Source organism: Heloderma suspectum, chromosome 4 (genome assembly GCF_057233095.1).
Source record: "Heloderma suspectum isolate Gila_16-S chromosome 4, 16-S_ref, whole genome shotgun sequence".
Classification (NCBI taxonomy): domain Eukaryota; kingdom Metazoa; phylum Chordata; class Lepidosauria; order Squamata; family Helodermatidae; genus Heloderma; species Heloderma suspectum.
Genome location: NC_139461.1, coordinates 261,774,460 through 261,793,200, shown reverse-complemented (window position 1 = coordinate 261,793,200; position 18,741 = coordinate 261,774,460). Strand labels below are relative to the sequence as shown.

The following is an 18,741-nucleotide window of genomic DNA, read 5'->3' as shown; positions in this document are numbered from 1 at the left end:
CTGAGAACAAGGATCAGTCCAAAGCTTCCTAAGAACATAAGAGCCATAGTGGATCAGACCAAAGGTCCATCCACTACAGCATCCTGTTTCCCACGGTGACTGACCAGAAAGGGCTGGATGTGCCTGATCTTGTCTGATCTTGGAAGCTAAGCAGGGTCAGCCCTGGTTAGTACTTGGATGGGAGACCACCTTGGAATCAGGCTTCCTGCATTGAGCAGGGGGTTGGACTTGATGGTCTTGTAGACCCCTTCCAACCCTATAATTCTATGAATGCAGTAGGCCCCTTCTCTTGGAGATAGAAGGCCTTTTAAATGGTGGAACCTGGTTATGGAATGCCCTTCATGTGAAGACATTTTTATTTCCCCTTTTAACTTTTAATCTTAAATTCTTTAAGCTATCTATAGCTCTTGCAAGAGTTTAAGATTTGTGAAATGTCTGATGATGCAGTGAGTTTTATTGCATTTGTTTTATCCTTTGTATTTAGATTTTATAGACTAATCTTTTATGTTATCTTTTATTGATATCAAGAATCTTTGATAGTGGGTGGCATATAAGTTGTTAAATAAAATAAAATCTTCTCCTGTTGCCCCTGAGGAACAGGTGTTCATTGGTTTACTACCTTAGAACATGGAGGCTCCCTTTAGACTTTATGGCTAATAGCTACCAACAGATCTATCCTCCATCAATTTGTCTAATTGACTTTTAAAGCCATCTAAGCCAGTAGCCCTCACCACACCTTGTGGCATGGAATTCAAAAAACTAAACATACGTTGTGTGAAGAATTGCTTCCTTTTGCCTGCCTTGAATCTACAGTTGGGTGATCCAAATAAATATATATTTATTTATATATTTAATGAATCTGTCAATTTTGGTTTCAGTTTCTCATTTTTCCAATCTTAAGTGTGATTCACCCTGAATTTTGAGATTTTTTCAGATCTTAAGTTTGGTTTGTCCCAAACGTTGTTGATCTGTTGTTGTTTTTTAAATTGCAGTAAAATGTGTATGCACTTTTGTGCATATTTCTCCTAACACATACTTTGTTGTATGCAATTTTGTCTAATGCACACATTTTTGCAAGCAATTTTTCTAATATAATGCATTTGTGTACATGTTTCCCTACTACATGCATTTTTGCATGCATTTTTGTCTGGAGAACTCCATTGCAAAATTCAGGGAAGTGGAAATTTCAAAGGATAACTGAGTTTCAGTTTGTGTATTGGTTTGAGAGTGTGAAATTAGGTAAGTTCACATTAAAATGTGAACCAAATGAATTTCTCCCCCATCCCTAGCATTTCGTCATAGTGAAGGTGCTCCACTCTCTTGGTCATTTTGGTTCCCATTTTCCACACCTTTTTGTTCCTGGATGAATTTACTCACTGACTTCTGCTTGTAGTTGCCTCATCTCCAACAGGATTTTAGAGATGCGAAAGGTGTGGAAAATGGGAACCAAAATGACCTCTATTCTCTAATATCCTTTTGGAGATGGGGCAACTACAAGCAGAAGTCAGTGAGTAAATTCATCCAGGAACAATGCACTTCAGAAATGTTGGTTCATCCCATTCTTATTTATATGCACACCTAGGAAAGGTTAAGCAAGCCAAGTGAAACAAATGGAAAGCAATATGTGATAGCTGCTACCATGTTTTTTCTACCACATCAAAAGCAGGAGTTAAATCAGAGTGGAATTCAACAGAAACAAAGTAGCTTTACAATGAGGTTACAATGGATGAAGACTTATGCAATGAGTGCTAGGAGTAGGCAATAACATGCACATGCACCCCCCATCCCCCCCCCCCCCGCAAGTGAAATACAATTAAGAGTTCCCAACCAAACTTTCTTCATCTATATATGACTCTTTTCAGATGACAAGGATATGTGAGTTCCACCTACCTGGAATTAGAGCAGACTATTATTTGAATCTCCATGATCATTTGCAGAGATTTGTCTTGCATCACATCTATACAGAGTTATGTTAACAGGTTATTATCTGACACTGTAAGTGCAGCGGTATTGTTCCAGACACCCACTTTCTTATGATCCATGAGAACAGGGATGGAAACCCCTTGGCATTGCTTTTTAAATTGTCGTCTTCCTCCTCCTCCTCCTGTGCCACTCCAGAGTTCGTTTCTATTGAGTATTGTTTTAATTGCCCATTATGCGATCATTGCTCATGCCTGACAATTGGCACTTTCTCTATGTGTGGATTGGTTGAGCAGCCTGATCTGACGCTGAGAACCCAGAAGTGGTACCGTAAATTAAAACAATGATCTAATTACTGAACACAAAACAGGGCTGGCACCCTATTAGCAATTTGCAGTTCAGCATGTTAGGGCTGGGATACGCCAATAAATAAAACCTGTTCCCTCCCTTGTGCTGGAAACAGCATGTGTAGTAACCAATGGTGTTGCTCAGCTTCAGCTCTGTGTTGTGACAAGCTGTTCTGCTGCGCTGTAAGATTTCAATGCTCTCTTTTCTCACACACACCCTGCACTCCCCACACCTTGTACCAGCCCTGCAAAGAGCTTCTCTTCTTTGTACATGTAGCTGGGATGGAATACCTGTTCCACCACCTGAAAGAGAAGGCACAGCAACCAAGGGGTTAAAAAGATTCTCCGGACTGAGGCTTTGAAACTATGCAAGGAGGGAATCAGTCTGAATTGGGGAGGAGGTTCCTTGTGCAGAACACGCCTTGGCAGTAAATACAGCTCTCTGAGAGCGGATGCAACAAGACAATCAGAAGGCACCGGCTGGATTGCAGCAAGCTGTGACTTGTTGAAAGTGGCCTTAGGTGGTCGACCCCGGCCACAGCCTGCATCCCTCGAGGTGCCTCTGGGCAGGGAGACACTGAGATGACACAAATGCACTAGGGGGGTCTCGGGGTGCGTGGCACTATTACTGTGAACCTCTCCTCCCACTCTGATCTTTCCTAGCCAGCCAGGTAGGACGCAAAGGGAGATGCAGCTTGGGAAATGAGCGCCGCTAAGGAGGAAAACCAGTGTCAGACGGCAGCTCGGATTGTCACCGACCTCTGTCGCAAGAAGAGCCTGCCCCAGCTGGACCTGGAAACCTGCAAGGACTTCCTCCTCTTTCCAGACCTGAGTGGCCGTGAGCCAGGTACAGTGTGCCCCCTGTTCCACAGGGAAGGGCTTTCCTACCACTTGAGTCATATCCAATGATGCTATGGGAGAAGAAGCCCCCCACATACACTTTCTGTGCAAATGCCCTGTTTGCTATGTTATGCCAGGCGTTTGCTTCCATCTCATTTTGTCCCTTGCAGGTGACCCATATTGTCAGGGAGTCTGAAGTAACCTGTTGAAAACAGCAAGTTTGGTAAGGGAGGCAATAGAAGTGGGAAGTGTGTGATGTAGGCAGGGATCGGAATGGTGATGGGGGGGGCGGATGAAAGCTCTTTTCAGTGCTGAAGTTGCAGCAAAAAGTCACCTGCTGTCTTCTAAGGTTTCATGCCTGGTCAAAAGTGAAATAATATTCAAAATAACTGGAAGGGAGCAGGGAGAAAATGATAGTTACGCCATCTCCCTGTTTAAAGATCCCATAAGAAGAGGATGTATTTATCTGAAGATTGTTTTAGTAGCTGTGCACATATGGCAAAATCAAGCACTGGTCTGAATACCTAGGGTATATATCCTTAGGTTTTCACAAGTTAGTTAGCACTGAGTGGGGAAGGGCTCCTTTTGAGTACTCAGTGGTTAGTTTTAAAAAAGCAAAAGTGCATTTCATTCATTCACTGAGCATAGCTTCTGTGTAAGAAGTGAATGGGGGTCCCATGCTGTGTCTCAAAGCTTCTTAACAGTAGAGTTTTATAGCTGGGAGACAGGGGTTGAGCTTGACTTTCTAAAGCTTATGGTAATAAAAGGAACCAATCCAAGTGTCTCCATTTAACCCCGTGCCAGACTGTGGTATTATTCTTGGCATGGTTATGATTCCTCCACAGGTGTAGAAAGCCATGTAATAGATTGTCTTAATCCGTATGGTGGAAGACATAGGATGGTGCGTCTATTAAGTGCTATTAGTCACGATAGCTAAATGGGACCTTCAGACTACAGGCAAAATTCCTCATTCCTGGATGCTGGAGGCAAACCACAGAGGAAGCCATTTATCTTGATGGCATGCCCTGCTTGTGAGATTGCCAGAGGTATTTGGCTGGCGACTATTGGAAATAGGATGCAGCCTGATCCAGCATATCTCATCCAATAGGGCTGTTCTTGTTCCTTAACACAATATTCTCTCCACTGCCTTGCAAAGTGCAAATTAAGATGAGCAATAATACCTATTCGCCCTACAGGACAAGAGAGAGAGTTCCGTGCTATCTCCAGGTACAAGTAGAGGGAGCAGTCAGATAACAGGTAGACTCAGAGTTGCGTACTGTTCCTTGATATGCCCTTGGGGAAGGTTTGCTTTAAAAGTCAACAATCCTAGGCCAGACTGAAAAGACAACAAGGATGTCTTCATGAACTGGAAATCTTTGTCTTGCTTTATGGTTTGTTTATTGTATCTTTCCTCATGTGCCAAGAAAGAGGTTCCATGTTTGGATAAGAAGCTGAGTCTCTCTGTAATCTTGGGAGTGCAGATTAATTTCTCAAAAGAGAGATAGGCAAGCTCACATCTGCCCTAGACTGGAAGCCCTGTCCCCAGATGTGTGGGATTCTTCTGGCTGTGTTTTACTTATCGGGGAGGGATTTTCACTTTGCTGACATTCTCTTCTTTGGAATGTGTGAAGGAATAACAGAAGGGAACTTTGGCATTCAAAACAGGTTCCAGTACTGAGCCCTGGTGCAAAATAAACCCTGCTCATGAAGCAGCAGGATGCGTCATGGTATATGGCAAGGGGAATTTCTGATACCGTTTTCTCTTAAACACTTTCCTCAGCGACAAAAAACAACTTTGGGGGAAGTTCACAAACTTCATATTTCAGAATTGCTCACCTAAACTCATCTTTTCACTGATTGCTCTATATCATCGCAAACTGCTGGCTATCGGAATGGATGCTGTGATTTCAGCAGGAAGAGCCTGATTGTTGAGGCTTATGCTGGAGGTGGCTATTGCCTTAGAGCAGCCCGTCAATCGGCTGTTCCCAGAAAAGTACCCCCCCCAAGTCCTGATTGAGATAAGCCACCTGCCAAATGCTCCATGTGTGATTTGCTGTGCTAGTTGTGGTGCTGAAGCTCATAATTACCTGTCTTGGAATATCAACCTGTCCTGTTTATATAGCTTGGTGGCTTTATGAAGCAAGTGCCATTTTTATTAAAAGTTCGTCTCTGCCTGGAACCTTAATTCAACCTGGTGCCACTCCATCCCTCCCTGCTGGCTGGAACGCTGACTGGGAATTTATTTATTTATTTATTTATTAAATTTCTTAATCGCCCATCTGGCCTGTCACCCGGCCACTCTGGGTGATGTACATCAATACAAACAGTTTTAAAACAATAAAATTTTACATTAAAATGTCATTTTCTAAAAATACCCTAACCCACCCCAAATGCCTGCCTGAACAACCATGTTTTTAATGCATGGCGGAAGCTCATTAAAGAGGGGGCATGGCGGAGTTCCCTAGGGAGGGAGTTCCACAGAGTGGGGGCCACCACAGAGGAGACTCTCTCCCTCATCCTCACCAGCCTAGCTGTCCTGGCTGATGGAACAGAGAGAAGGCCCTCCGAGGCTGATCTTGTTAAGCGGCCTGTCTGGTGCTGCTGGAGGTGCTCCTTGAGATAGGCTGGGCCAGAACCATATAGAGTTTTAAAGTTCAAAACCAACACCTTGAATTTGGCCCGGAAAACAACTGGTAACCAGTGCAACTCCTTCAGCACCAGAGTGATGTGATCACACCGGCGGCTGCCTTTAATCAGGCGAGCCACTGCATTCTGTACCAGCTGCAACTTCTGAACCGTCTTCAAGGGCAACCCCACGTAGAGCGCATTACAGTAGTCTAGACGAGAGGAAACCAGAAGACACCAGGGAACCTGGGAAATTAAATTAAACCTGGAAATTAAATTTCCCAGGGCACCTAAGTTCATACTATGGATGTCATATGCCCTGGAGAAATGTGTTTCCCAGGCTTCCTGAGACCTCAGAATTCCAAGTTGAACTAAGGGAAGGTTGCCCATCACTAGTATCTGCTCCTTGCTAGAGTTCAGGAGAGCCCTCCAAACACACATGATTTCAGAGTATCTCAGTGCCTCTGAATGAGCTGGATTGATCCAGATCCCAGTGGAAATAGATGCTTAGATGAAGTCTGATCGTTCTAGAGAGGTACCAGGTTGCCAAGAAAAAAAATGTAGATGTCATGGCTAGGGATGTTCCAGGATTCTCCATCCAGGAATCCAGTGGAAACCCCCCTCATCCCCCGAGCTATGCTTGCTGAGCCCCTGTCTCCGTTTACCCCTGCCTGCCCTTAACGAGCTGCCCACACTCACCTGGGTGGCCTCCTTGAGCTCTGCGATCACCACTTTTTGGAAAATAAAATGGTGATTGTGAAAATGCACATATTTGCTTATGTACGAATATGTGCATTTTTGCAAATGAGCATAATATGCACATTTGCAAAAATGTGCATTTGCAAGAATGCACATTTTTGTGCATATGCAAATATGCGCGTTTTTGTGACTGCCATTTTATTTTTCAAAAAATGGTCATCATGGAGTTTGACAAGGCTGCCCGGGTGAGTGCGGGCAGTTCAGTGAGTGGTGGGGAGTTTGAGCATGGGTCCAGGTGTGTGTGAGCGGGGGCAGGGGCTTAGTGAAAATGGCTTGGTGGTGCTGGCGGAGGGGGGGGAGTTCCGCTGGATTCCCAGATGGAATTGGGCACCCGCCATCCCTAGGCATGGCACAATCTGAGCAGGAAAGAGGGATGATGGACCTTGTAAAGGATGGATGATATACGGAGACCTGCACAAGGCTTATCTTCTCATTAGTGATGGGTGAATTCCCCTTGGTTCAGTCTGGAATGTGGCTCAGCAAATAACCCATATTTTCTCAGTCCTACTGAGAAACCCTCCTGTATTCCCAACAGCACCACTGGGAGAGTAATAGGAGCCAAATGCCTCCTCCACCCTTGTAAGCCTGCGCCTGTCAGGGTGGACACCGAGCCCATAGAATCCCAGAGTAGTTCTGATCCTGAGGAAGAGCCATGGCTCCTGGGAGGGGAGCGCGCTCCTCTTTCCCAGGGCCAACAGCTGACGGAGATTCCTCCCACTGGCATTCCTAGCTTAGATAGCAGTCCTGGGAGTGACAGAGCGCGGGAAGCAGACTTGGTGGACGTGCGACGCTGATGCAGATAGTGGCGCCAGATGGAGGGCACGGAAAGGAGGCGTAGTGCCTGGTTGGCGCACAAACAACGGCTGCGCCCAGAGGATCCAAGGGAAAAGGGGAGGGACTCTCCCTAGCCCTTAAGTTCAGGGGTCTGCCAGTGATTCCCTTTCAAACGGGGACCAACTGTTCCAACTTAGGGCATAGGTACTGTGCTGCTCAGATCTAGTTGCAAACGGTAGAGTTGTTAAGTTGTAAAAGAAGAATAAAGCTTTGAAAGGAATCCCTTTGTCTGTGTCTGGACTTGGCTACTGGATTAGACTGAGAGAGGCCTCCAAGGAGCCCTTGACAGCACCCTCACCTCCATGATCTCCGCCCCTCCTCCCCTTCCCTTCATTCAGTACTTACCTGGAGGTGGCAGTGACCAGGAAGTCTCTCTGCAAGAACTCTATTCTGCCCTGGTGCCTGGCTGTTGAGATATGTAGTTTTCTAGTGCATCTGCATACTCAGTAGGGATGTCAGGTGCCTGGGAAATAAGATATCCTAGGGATATCTTCTACCTGGGATGCTGTTGACTATGACTGGCTCACAACGATATTTTAGGTGCAAGGATCCATGGGACATGTACAGACATTTGCCATCATGTGTTTCTCATTGAATGATTGTGCAGAGGAGTGAGCATGCACTCGTCATCCATGCCCCCTCAGGTGCATTGCCAATGGCCCAGTCCCACTGCCCTACTTGGGGCTGACCATCTTCAGCAGTGAGCCAGCTCTATTGGTAGATGCTCTTGGCATGATCAGTGCTCTAAACTGCATGGGGAACCTCCACAAGTATAGCTTGCTCCCCACTGCTGACATTCAGTCCCAACAGATGGGGGGGGGGCAATGGATCTCAACAGTTGGGAATGCAATGGAGGGGGAAGACCAGCAAGCACATCCTAGCTCCCCCTCCTCATAAATCTTATGCATTTGCATCTTATGCAAATGCATAAGAGGGAACACCTGAATGGGGCTGTAGTTTCCAGGGCATGTGATGTCCCTATTGAGTCCTCAGTTGCAATGGAAGCTGTACATCCCAGGGCTCCTTGCTGACAGAAGCTTGCTTTGCAATTTGAGCCAGAGAAGAACAACTTACTTGGGGGAAATGGTTCTAGATTTGTACTGCAGCTGAACATTATAAGCTGGAGAAATTCATATTCTGAACCAAGTAAATATGAACTTGAATGACATCATTACTACTTAAGCTGAGGGTGCATAATGCCAGCCATCCCAGCACCTCAGTGGGCTTCTTTCCCTTGGCCATCTTGTAATTAGGGTTGCCAGTTGGCTGGGTCTTCTTTCCTTTCAAGCCAGTTGCCAGAAAAGCAACAGGCAAGTTTTCCCCTGTCAGCTGTTCTCTCCCCCTCTTTTTAAACTGTATATCTTAGGTTAGGCAAGGGAAAACCTTTTTCAGCTAGAGGGCCACATTCCCTAACATGAATGAATGTGCATGAATGGGTGTGTGTATGTGTGTGAATCAATGTGTATGAAGGGGTATGTGGATGAGATAGTAATAGTGTACAGATGGTTACCCTGCCCCCTTTTGAATTTGAACCTGCCCATCAATGGCATGCTCTGGGTTTCAGGACACCTTGGGCTTCCCCCTGCCCCCAATCCAGAGAGCTCAATCCAAGGCCGCAGCCAGGAACCAGAAAGGTTGGTTTCTGTTGACTGTATATAATGGATGTGAAAACAACCATTGTTGGGCTGCAAATTCAAGGAGAGCAGGATGCATTTTGCCTGTGGAGGTTGTATGTTTTGTAGGCTATGGTAGGGGCTGCAGGGGGCATGCCAGGTGTACCCCCTGCACTGGAAGTGTCCACACACTTGATTCCTATTATGCTGGGAGAGCTACTGGGAAAGGTAATGGTCCAAAGGCACATGTTACAGCAAACATACTGAAGCTAAGGAGATCTGCTCAGTGCCTGGGTGGGAGACTGCTGGGAAACCCCAGGAACTCCACCTCAAATTCCACCATGGAAGAGAAATGGGATAAAAATTAAATGAATACGTACATATTGCCAGTGGAGCATGTAATGGCCCATATCAAGAAAAGATGGGTTCCAGAGTGTTTTATGCCAGTGCTTCATAATCTGCACTGTACAAGTATTATTGTCACATAATCAAGCAACAGCTCTTCATAAGACACATATATGCTTCTACTCTGTGATAATATGTGGAGAGACCCACATTCTATGCATGCTAGCCCCCAGAGGGTGCTGATTTTAAACCAGTGCTGTCTTATGTAACTCAGGTTGCTTCCACAGTAGTTCTGCCCCTTTCCCACGACTTGCCATCATATGTTCACACACTTTTTACAGGAAATCCATACTATGTCATTGGCAAATCTCATTAGTCAATTTCCATTCTCCATGGGAGTGGGGAGGATGTTAATTATTGATTTACTTGCACTGCTGTTTCTTTTCCTTTTTTATAGCGACAAAACATTATTTCACTTGAAATGAAAAAAGAAAGGAAAACAGTAATTAAAACCCCCCACCCCTCACCAAAGAACAGAAGTTGACTAACAAGGTGTTATTAAGAGGCAATTTTTCACAAAGCCCCCAGCTGTGCTAAAAAGGAAGCAGTACATTGGCCATTACCTGACAACAGGAAGCTTTTGATTAACATTGGAAAGGATATTTGCTGAATAGGGCTAACTTGAAAATACACATTACAGAAGCCTTCAGGCATCGCTAGATATTATGTTGTTGTTGTTGTTGTTGTTGTTCAGTCGTTCAGTCGTGTCTGACTCTTCGTGACCCCATGGACCATAGCACGCCAGGCCCTCCTGTCCTGCGCTCTCTCCCGGAGCATGCTCAAGTCCATATTCATTGCAATGGTGATGCTATCTAGCCATCTCATCCTCTGCCATCCCCTTCTCCTTTTGCCTTCAATCTTTCCCAGCATCAGGGTCTTTTCCAGTGACTTTTCTCTTCGCATTAGGTGGCCAAAATATTTCAGCTTCAGCTTCAGTATCTGTCCTTCCAATGAGCAGTCAGGGTTGATTTCCTTTAGGATGGACTGATTGGACCTCCTTGCAGTCCAGGGGACTTGTAAGAGTCTTCTCCAGCACCACAGTTTGAAAGCATCAATTCTTCAGTGCTCAGCCTTCCTTATAGTCCAGCTCTCACAGCCATACGTTGCTACTGGGAAAACCATAGCTTTGATTATATGAACCTTTGTCGGCAAGGTGATGTCTCTGCTTCTTACTATGCTGTCTAGGTGTGCCATAGCTTTCCTCCCAAGGAGCAAGCGTCTTTTAATTTCATGGCTACAGTCACCGTCTGCGGTTATCTTGGAGCCCAAGGAAGTAAAATCTGTCACTGCTTCCATTTCTTCCCCTTCTATATGCCAGGAAGTGATGGGGCCAGATGCCATGATCTTCGTTTTTTTAATGTTGAGTTTCAAACCAGCTTTTCACTCTCCTCTTTCACCCTCAACAAGAGGCTCTTTAGATCCTCTTCGCTTTCTGCCATTAGGGTGGTATCGTATCTGAGGTTGTTGATAATTCTCCCAGCAATCTTAATTTCGACCTGTGATTCATCCAACCCGGCATTTCTCATGATGTACTCTGCATATAAGTTAAATAAGCAAGGTGACAGTATGCAGCCTTGTTGTACTCCTTTCCCAATTTTGAGCCAATCGGTTGTTCCATGTCCGCTTCTTACTGTTGCTTCTTGACCCTCATACAGGTTTCTCAGGAGACAGGTAAGGTGGTCTGGTACCCCCATCTCTTTAAGAATTTGCCACTGTTTGTTGTGATCCACACAATCAAAGGCTTTAGCGTAGTCAATGAAGCAGAAATAGACGTTTTTCTGGAATTCTCTTGCTTTCTCCATAATGCAGCGAACGTTAGCGATTTGATCTCTAGTTCCTCTGCCTCTTCAAAACCCAGTTTGTACTTCCGGTAGTTCTCGGTTCACATACTGCTGAAGCCTAGCTTGCAGGATTTTGAGCATCACCTTGCTGGCATGTGAAATGAGTGCAATTGTACAGTAGTTTGAACACTCTTTGGCATTGCCCTTCTTTGGAATTGGAATGTAAACTGACCTTTTCCAGTCTTGTGGCCACTGTTGAGTGTTCCAAATGTGTTGGCATATTGAGTGCAGCACTTTAACAGCATCATCTTTTAGGATTGTAAATAGCTCAGCTGGAATACTGTCATCTCCGCTAGCTTTGTTGTTACTAATGCTTCCTAAGGCCCACTTGACTTCACTCTCGAGGATGTCCGGCTCAAGTTCAGTGACCGCACTATCATGGCTGTCAGGGACATTCAGATATTTCCTGTATAGTTCTTCTGTGTATTCTTTCCATCTCTTCTTAATCTCATCTGCTTCTGTTAGGTCCCTGCCTTCTTTGTCCTTTATCATGCCTGACTTTGCACAAAATGTTCCCTTGAGAACTCTGATTTTCTTGAAAAGATCTCTAGTCTTTCCCATTCTGTTGTTTTCCTCCATTTCTTTGCATTGTTCATTTAAGAAGGCCTTCTTGTCTCTCCTTGCTGTTCTCTGGAACTCTGTATTCAGTTGGGTATATCTTCCCCTTTCTCCCTTGCTTTTCGCTTCCCTTCTTTCCTCAGCTACTTGTAAAGCCTCATCAGACAGCCACTTGGCTTTCTTGCATTTCTTTTTCTTTGGGATGGATTGAGTTGCTGCCTCCTGAACAATGTTACGGACCTCCGTCCATAGTTCCTCAGGCACTCTGTCTATCAGGTCTAATCCCTGAAATCTATTCGTCATCTCCACTGTATATTCATAAGGGATATGATTTAGGTCATACCTGAATGGTTTAGTGGTTTTCCCTACGTTCTTCAATTTAAGCCGAAATTTTGCAACAAGAAGCTCATGATCTGAGCCACAGTCAGCTCCAGGTCTTGTTTTGACTGACTGTATAGAGCTTCTCCATCTTTGGCTGCAAAGGACATAATCAATCTGATTTCGATATTGACCATCTGGTGATGTCCATGTGTAGAGTCGCCTCTTGTGCTGTTGGAAAAGAGTGTTTGCTATGATCAGCGTGTTCTCTTGACAGAACTCTATTAGCCTTTGTCCTGCTTCATTTTGTACACCAGGGCCATGCTTGCCTGTTATCCCAGTGATTTCTTGACTTCCTACTTTAGCATTCTGATCCCCTATGATGAAAAGGACATCTTTTTTTGGTGTTAGTTCTAGAAGGTGTTGTAGGTCTTCATAGAACTGATCAACCTCAGCTTCTTCAGCATCAGTGGTTGAGGCATAGACTTGAATTACTGTGATGTTGAATGGTTTGCCTTGGATTCGTACTGAGATCATTCTGTCATTTTTGAGATTGTACCCCAGTACTGCTTTTCCCACCCTTTTGTTGACTATGAGTGCTACTCCATTTCTTCTAAGGGATTCTAGCCCACAGTAGTAGATATAATGGTCACCTGAATTAAATTCACCCATCCTTGTCCATTTTAGTTCGCTGATTCCCAAGATGTTGATGTTCAATCTTGCCATCTCATGTTTGACCATCTCCAGCTTACCTTGTTTCATTGATCTGACATTCCAGGTTCCTAAACAATATTGTTCTTTACAGCATCGATATTATAGCATCATATTAAGTTCCATGCAGAGCCTCGATTCTAATTCAACTTCCAACTAATTTCAAAAAACAGAATTCCTCAGCAGCACTGAAGGGCTCTAACTTGTAATGCCTCCACTATGTAATGCCCCTACTATGTAATGCTCTAGTATGCAGCCCAACCATTTTTTTTTTAGCACAGCCTTAATGAGTAGTGCTCCTACTGAGTAGCCAATACTCTCCTGTTTCCAGGACTTCAGACTGTGTCTACTTTTGTTGTCTTCAGTTTGTAGTGAACATTGTTCTGGTGACTGTGGTCAGTGAAAGCCACTAAAACCTCTTGAACCACCTTCCTCCAAAGCCCATATACAAATAGAACTATGAAATACAACCAGCTGTCAGTTTTCTTCTATAGTTGCCTTCTGTGTTTTAAAAATAAATGTATTGCATCCATAAATGAGATCACAGTCATATACTATGATCATACAGGTTCTTTACAAAAGATAAAATAATATATAAGGTTGTATACCATCTTGAAATCAATCATTCCAGTGTACTACTAATAAAAACCATTTCCCAACAAATCTTTTTGCTGTTCTCTTGCTTTCTTATAAGATGTCTGTTCAGTCAAGAGTTATGCATCTGATGCCCCTTCATGGATCACTGCCTTGTTGTGGCAAAGGGGCTTGCGTAACTCAGTGAAGCCATAAGCTATGCCGTGCAGGGCCACCCAAGACGGACAGGTCATGGCAGAGAGTTCTGACAAAATGTGGTCCACTGGAGAAGGAAATGGCAACCCACTCCAGTATTCTTGCCAAGAAAACCCCATGGAACTTATCACAAGGCTAAAAGAGATGACGCCGGAAGATGAGCCCCTCAGGTCGGAAGGTGTCCAATATACTACTGGGGAAGAGCAGAGGGAATTTCCAAGTAGCGCCAGAAAGAGTGAAGCGGCTGGGCCAAAGCCGAAAGGACACTCAGCTGTGGATGTGTCTGGTGGTGAAAAGAAAATCCGATGCTGTAAAGAACAATATTGTTTAGGAACCTGGAATGTCAGATCAATGAATCAAGGTAAGCTGGAGGTGGTCAAACATGAGATGGCAAGATTGAACATCGACATCTTGGGAATCAGCGAACTCAAATGGACAGGCATGGGTGAATTTAATTCAGGTGACCATCATATCTACTATTGTGGGCAAGAATCCCTTAGAAGAAATGGAGTAGCATTCATAGTCAACAAAAGGGTGGGAAAAGCAGTACTGGAGTACAATCTTAAAAACAATAGAATGATCTCAGTACGAATCCAAGGCAAACCATTCAACATCACAGTAATTCAAGTCTATGCCCCAACCACTGATGCCGAAGAAGCTGAGGTTGATCAGTTCTAAGAAGACCTACAGCACCTTCTAGAACTAACACCAAAAAAAGATGTCCTCTTCATCATAGGGGATTGGAATGCTAAAGTAGGAAGTCAAGAAATCACTGGGATAACAGGCAGGCATGGCCTTGGTGTACAAAATGAAGCAGGACAAAAGCTAATAGAGTATTGCCAAGAGAACACGCTGATCATAGCAAACACTCTTTTCCAACAGCACAAGAGACGATTCTACACATGGACATCACCAGATGGTCAATATCGAAATCAGATTGATTATGTCCTTTGCAGCCAAAGATGGAGAAGCTCTATACAGTCAGTCAAAACAAGACCTGGAGCTGACTGTGGCTCAGATCATGAGCTTCTTGTTGCAAAATTTCGGCTTAAATTGAAGAACGTAGGGAAAACCACTAAACCATTCAGGTATGACCTAAATCATATCCCTGATGAATATACAGTGGAGGTGAGGAATAGATTTCAGGGATTAGACCTGATAGACAGAGTGCCTGAGGAACTATGGACGGAGGTCCGTAACATTGTTCAGGAGGCAGCAACGAAATCCATCCTGAAGAAAAAGAAATGCAAGAAAGCCAAGTGGCTGTCTGATGAGGCTTTACAAGCAGCTGAGGAAAGAAGGGAAGCGAAAAGCAAAGGAGAAAGGGGAAGATATATCCAACTGAATGCAGAGTACCAGAGAATAGCAAGGAGAGACAAGAAGGCCTTCTTAAATGAACAATGCAAAGAAATCGAGGAAAACAATAGAATGGGAAAGACTAGAGATCTCTTCAAGAAAATCGGAGATCTCAAGGGAACGTTTTGTGCAAAGACGGGCATGATAAAGGACAAAGAAGGCAGGGACCTCACAGAAGCAGATGAGATTAAGAAGAGGTGGAAAGAATACACAGAAGAACTATACAGGAAATATCTGAATGTCCCTGATAGCCATGATAGTGCGGTCACTGAACTTGAGCCGGACATCCTCGAGAGTGAAGTCAAGTAGGCCTTAGGAAGCATTACTAACAACAAAGCTAGCGGAGATGACAGTATTCCAGCTGAGCTATTTACAATCCTAAAAGATGATGCTGTTAAAGTGCTGCACTCAATATGCCAACAAATTTGGAACACTCAACAATGGCCACAAGACTGGAAAAGGTCAGTTTACATTCCAATTCCAAAGAAGGGCAATGCCAAAGAGTGCTCAAACTACTGCACAATTGCGCTCATTTCACATGCCAGCAAGGTGATGCTCAAAATCCTACAAGCTAGGCTTCAGCAGGATGCGAACCGAGAACTACCGGAAGTACAAACTGGGTTTTGAAGAGGCAGAGGAACTAGAGATCAAATCGCTAACGTTCGCTGCATTATGGAGAAAGCAAGAGAATTCCAGAAAAACAGCTATTTCTGCTTCATTGACTATGCTAAAGCCTTTGATTGTGTGGATCACAACAAACTGTGGCAAATTCTTAAAGTGATGGGAGTACCAGACCACCTTACCTGTCTCCTGAGAAACCTGTATGAGGGTCAAGAAGCAACAGTAAGAACCGGACATGGAACAACTGAGTGGTTCAAAATTGGGAAAGGAGTACGACAAGGCTGCATATTGTCACCCTGTTTATTTAACTTATATGCAGAGTACATCATGAGAAATGCCGGGTTGGATGAATCAGAGGTCGGAATTAAGATTGCTGGGAGAATTATCAACAACCTCCGATATGCAGACGATACCACCCTAATGGCAGAAAGCGAAGAGGATCTAAAGAGCCTCTTGTTGAGGGTGAAAGAGGAGAGTGCAAAAGCTGGTTTGAAACTCAACATTAAAGAAACGAAGATCTTGGCATCTGGCCCCATCACTTCCTGGCATATAGAAGGGGAAGAAATGGAAGCAGTGACAGATTTTACTTTCTTGGGCTCCAAGATAACCGCAGACGGTGACTGTAGCTATGAAATTAAAAGACGCTTGCTCCTTGGGAGGAAAGCTATGGCAAACCTAGACAGCACAGTAAGAAGCAGAGACATCACCTTGCCGACAAAGCTCCGTCTAATCAAAGCTATGGTTTTCCCAGTAGTAATGTATGGCTGTGAGAGCTGGACTATAAGGAAGGCTGAGCACTGAAGAATTGATGCTTTCGAACTGTGTTGCTGGAGAAGACTCTTACGAGTCCCCTGGACTGCAAGGAGGTCAGATCAGTCAATCCTAAAGGAAATCAATCCTGAGTGCTCACTGGAAGGACAGATACTGAAGCTGAAGCTCAAATATTTTGGCCACCTAATGCGAAGAGAAAACTCTCTCGAAAAGACCCTGATGCTGGGAAAGACTGAAGGCAAAAGGAGAAGGGGATGGCAGAGGATGAGATGGCTAGATAGCATCACTGATGCAATGAATATGAACTTGAGCACACTCCGGGAGAGAGCGCAGGACAGGAAGGCCTGGCGTGCTATGGTCCATGGGGTCACGAAGAGTCGAACACGACTGAACGACTGAACAACAACAATGCATCTGATGAGGTGAGCTATAGTCCACAAAAGCTTGTGCCAAAATAAATGTGTTAGTCTTTGCCACAAAACTCTTTAGAGTTTGAATATGTTTATACCACCTTAAGGATTTTACCCTTAAAGGCAGCCTAAAAATAGTTTTAAATAAACTAATAATAAATACCAATTTATTAACAGTGGATGTACTGGAGATATCCAATGTGAAGTAATATGAGGGATGGACACATCTGTCAGTTTCACTCTCTCACACATTTGGATTTTTAAAATCTCAAGTTCTTTCCATCCTCAATGAAGAATTTGTGAATTTGGTAAGTTTTTATAAAACTCCCAAAAGTAAACTAAATTCTCACCCATTTGCACCAGCCAAATTCAATAAGTACAGCTATTCCCAGCATGGAGAAGACAATGTTTGCCTATCTGCTATGTGGCAACTACAGATGTGAAGGCTTGGGGGAAAAAAACAGGGGAAAAAGTTTTCCCAAATATTCCAAAATATCCCTTGAAAAACAGATTTTTTTTTTATTGTGCCATGCCCCATTTTTCTGGGTTTTTTCCCCATGACCTCACATCTCTAGAAGCAACCCTAATTCAGCACTAAAACATGGTTGAATACACAAGGGTTCATTCCAAGAATTTTAAGAACTAAGCACTCAAAACACCCTGCCTGGGGGCCAAGCTACATGTTATGCTAATTGTGTAGTGTGTAACTGAGGCTTGTCTTACTTTTTTTGGATTGGGACCACAGCATTCCAGGAAGGGAGGGTTAGACTGCCCCCACCATTTTACCCTGAAATCACCCCCTCCCCCATTGAGTCAATGGAGGTTTCTTTCTTTCTTTTTTGACCACCCCGCCATGGGGGGATTTCAGGGAAGAACAGGTGGGGGAACATTTGATCTCACAGAGTGCTGTGGTCCTGATCCAAATTGGGGCCATGCATACTTACATGAGAGTAAAAAGTAAGTAAAGCCTCAGCTACATGATACATTATTAGTTTGGCTCTGGATGGACGAATTTGTTAGTATCACTTTTTTCCATATTCACTTTATTTAAAATCTCAACTTCTTTCCATCCTCTTTATGAAGGAATGTGTGCATTTTGGTCAGTTCTTACTAGGGGTGTACGAAACCCCGCTTACCTGGCTCCGCTGGGTTCCGCTGGGGGGGGAGGCGCTCTGTCCCTCCCCCCGGAATCCTCGCCGGGGGGGAGGTGATCTGGTCCTCCCCCCTGAATCCTTGAAAGCCAGCTGTGCTCCGTGGCGGCTCCGCAGAGCAGCCGGCCAGGCCCAGGCCAGGGCCGTCCGCAGCCAGATTTCCAGCCGCGGAGGGCTCTGGGTAAGGGGAAAAAAAACATGTACGCAAATGGTGGCGGCTATGGCTGCCACCATTTGCGTTCCTTATTTTACTTTGTCTTAGTCTATGTAAATATTTATGTAGACTAAGACGAAGAAAAATAAGGAACGCAAATGGCGGCGGCTACAGTCGCCGCCATTTGCGTACGCCTTTTTGTTTTGTTTTACCCAGTCGTTTTAGTCTACGTAAAAATTTATGTAGCCTATCACGTCTGGGTAAAAATAAAAAGGCATACGCAAATGGCGGCAGCTACGGCCGCCGCCATATGTGTTCCTTATTTTTCTTCATCTTTTTTTTTTTTTTTAACAGAGACGTGATAGGCTACGTAAAAACTTACGTAGCCTATCACGTCTTTGTAAAAAAACCCCACAAGACTGCAAATGGTGGCGGCGGCAGCTGGTCGGAAGACCAGCTGCAGCCGCCACCGCCAAAGCCACTGCCGGAGCCGCCGCTGCCCGGAACATCCACCCCAGGTAAGTCTCATCCCAGGGGGATTCGCAGGGTGGGGGGGGGCAGGCCTTTCTGCCACAGAGTTTGGGGGGCCAAATGCACTGGCATTCGGCCTCACCGAGATCCGTGGCGGAATTCTCTGACATCCCTAGTTCTTACCAGGAAACAAACTGAATTAAAGTCCACAGGGAGCACATGCCTTGTTTCCAAGCAGGACTATGCT

General features: G+C 44.6%; 1 protein-coding gene across 3 annotated transcripts in view; it reads left to right on the top strand.

The window, feature by feature from the left end:
- The first annotated feature begins 2,684 nt into the window (after positions 1-2,684).
- Positions 2,685-18,741, top strand: part of SYT6 (synaptotagmin 6) — a 227,060-nt gene continuing 211,003 nt past the window's right edge. Inside the window, exons 1-2 of one of the 3 annotated variants that reach the window (XM_084853547.1) lie at positions 2,685-2,823; positions 2,931-3,114. In XM_084853547.1, coding sequence (XP_084709673.1) covers positions 2,970-3,114 — 145 coding nt within the window. In that variant the 5' untranslated portion in view covers positions 2,685-2,823; positions 2,931-2,969. Of the gene's footprint in view, positions 3,115-18,741 lie in introns of all 3 variants that reach the window. The other 2 variants (XM_084853548.1, XM_084853549.1) reach the window with 2 other exon arrangements.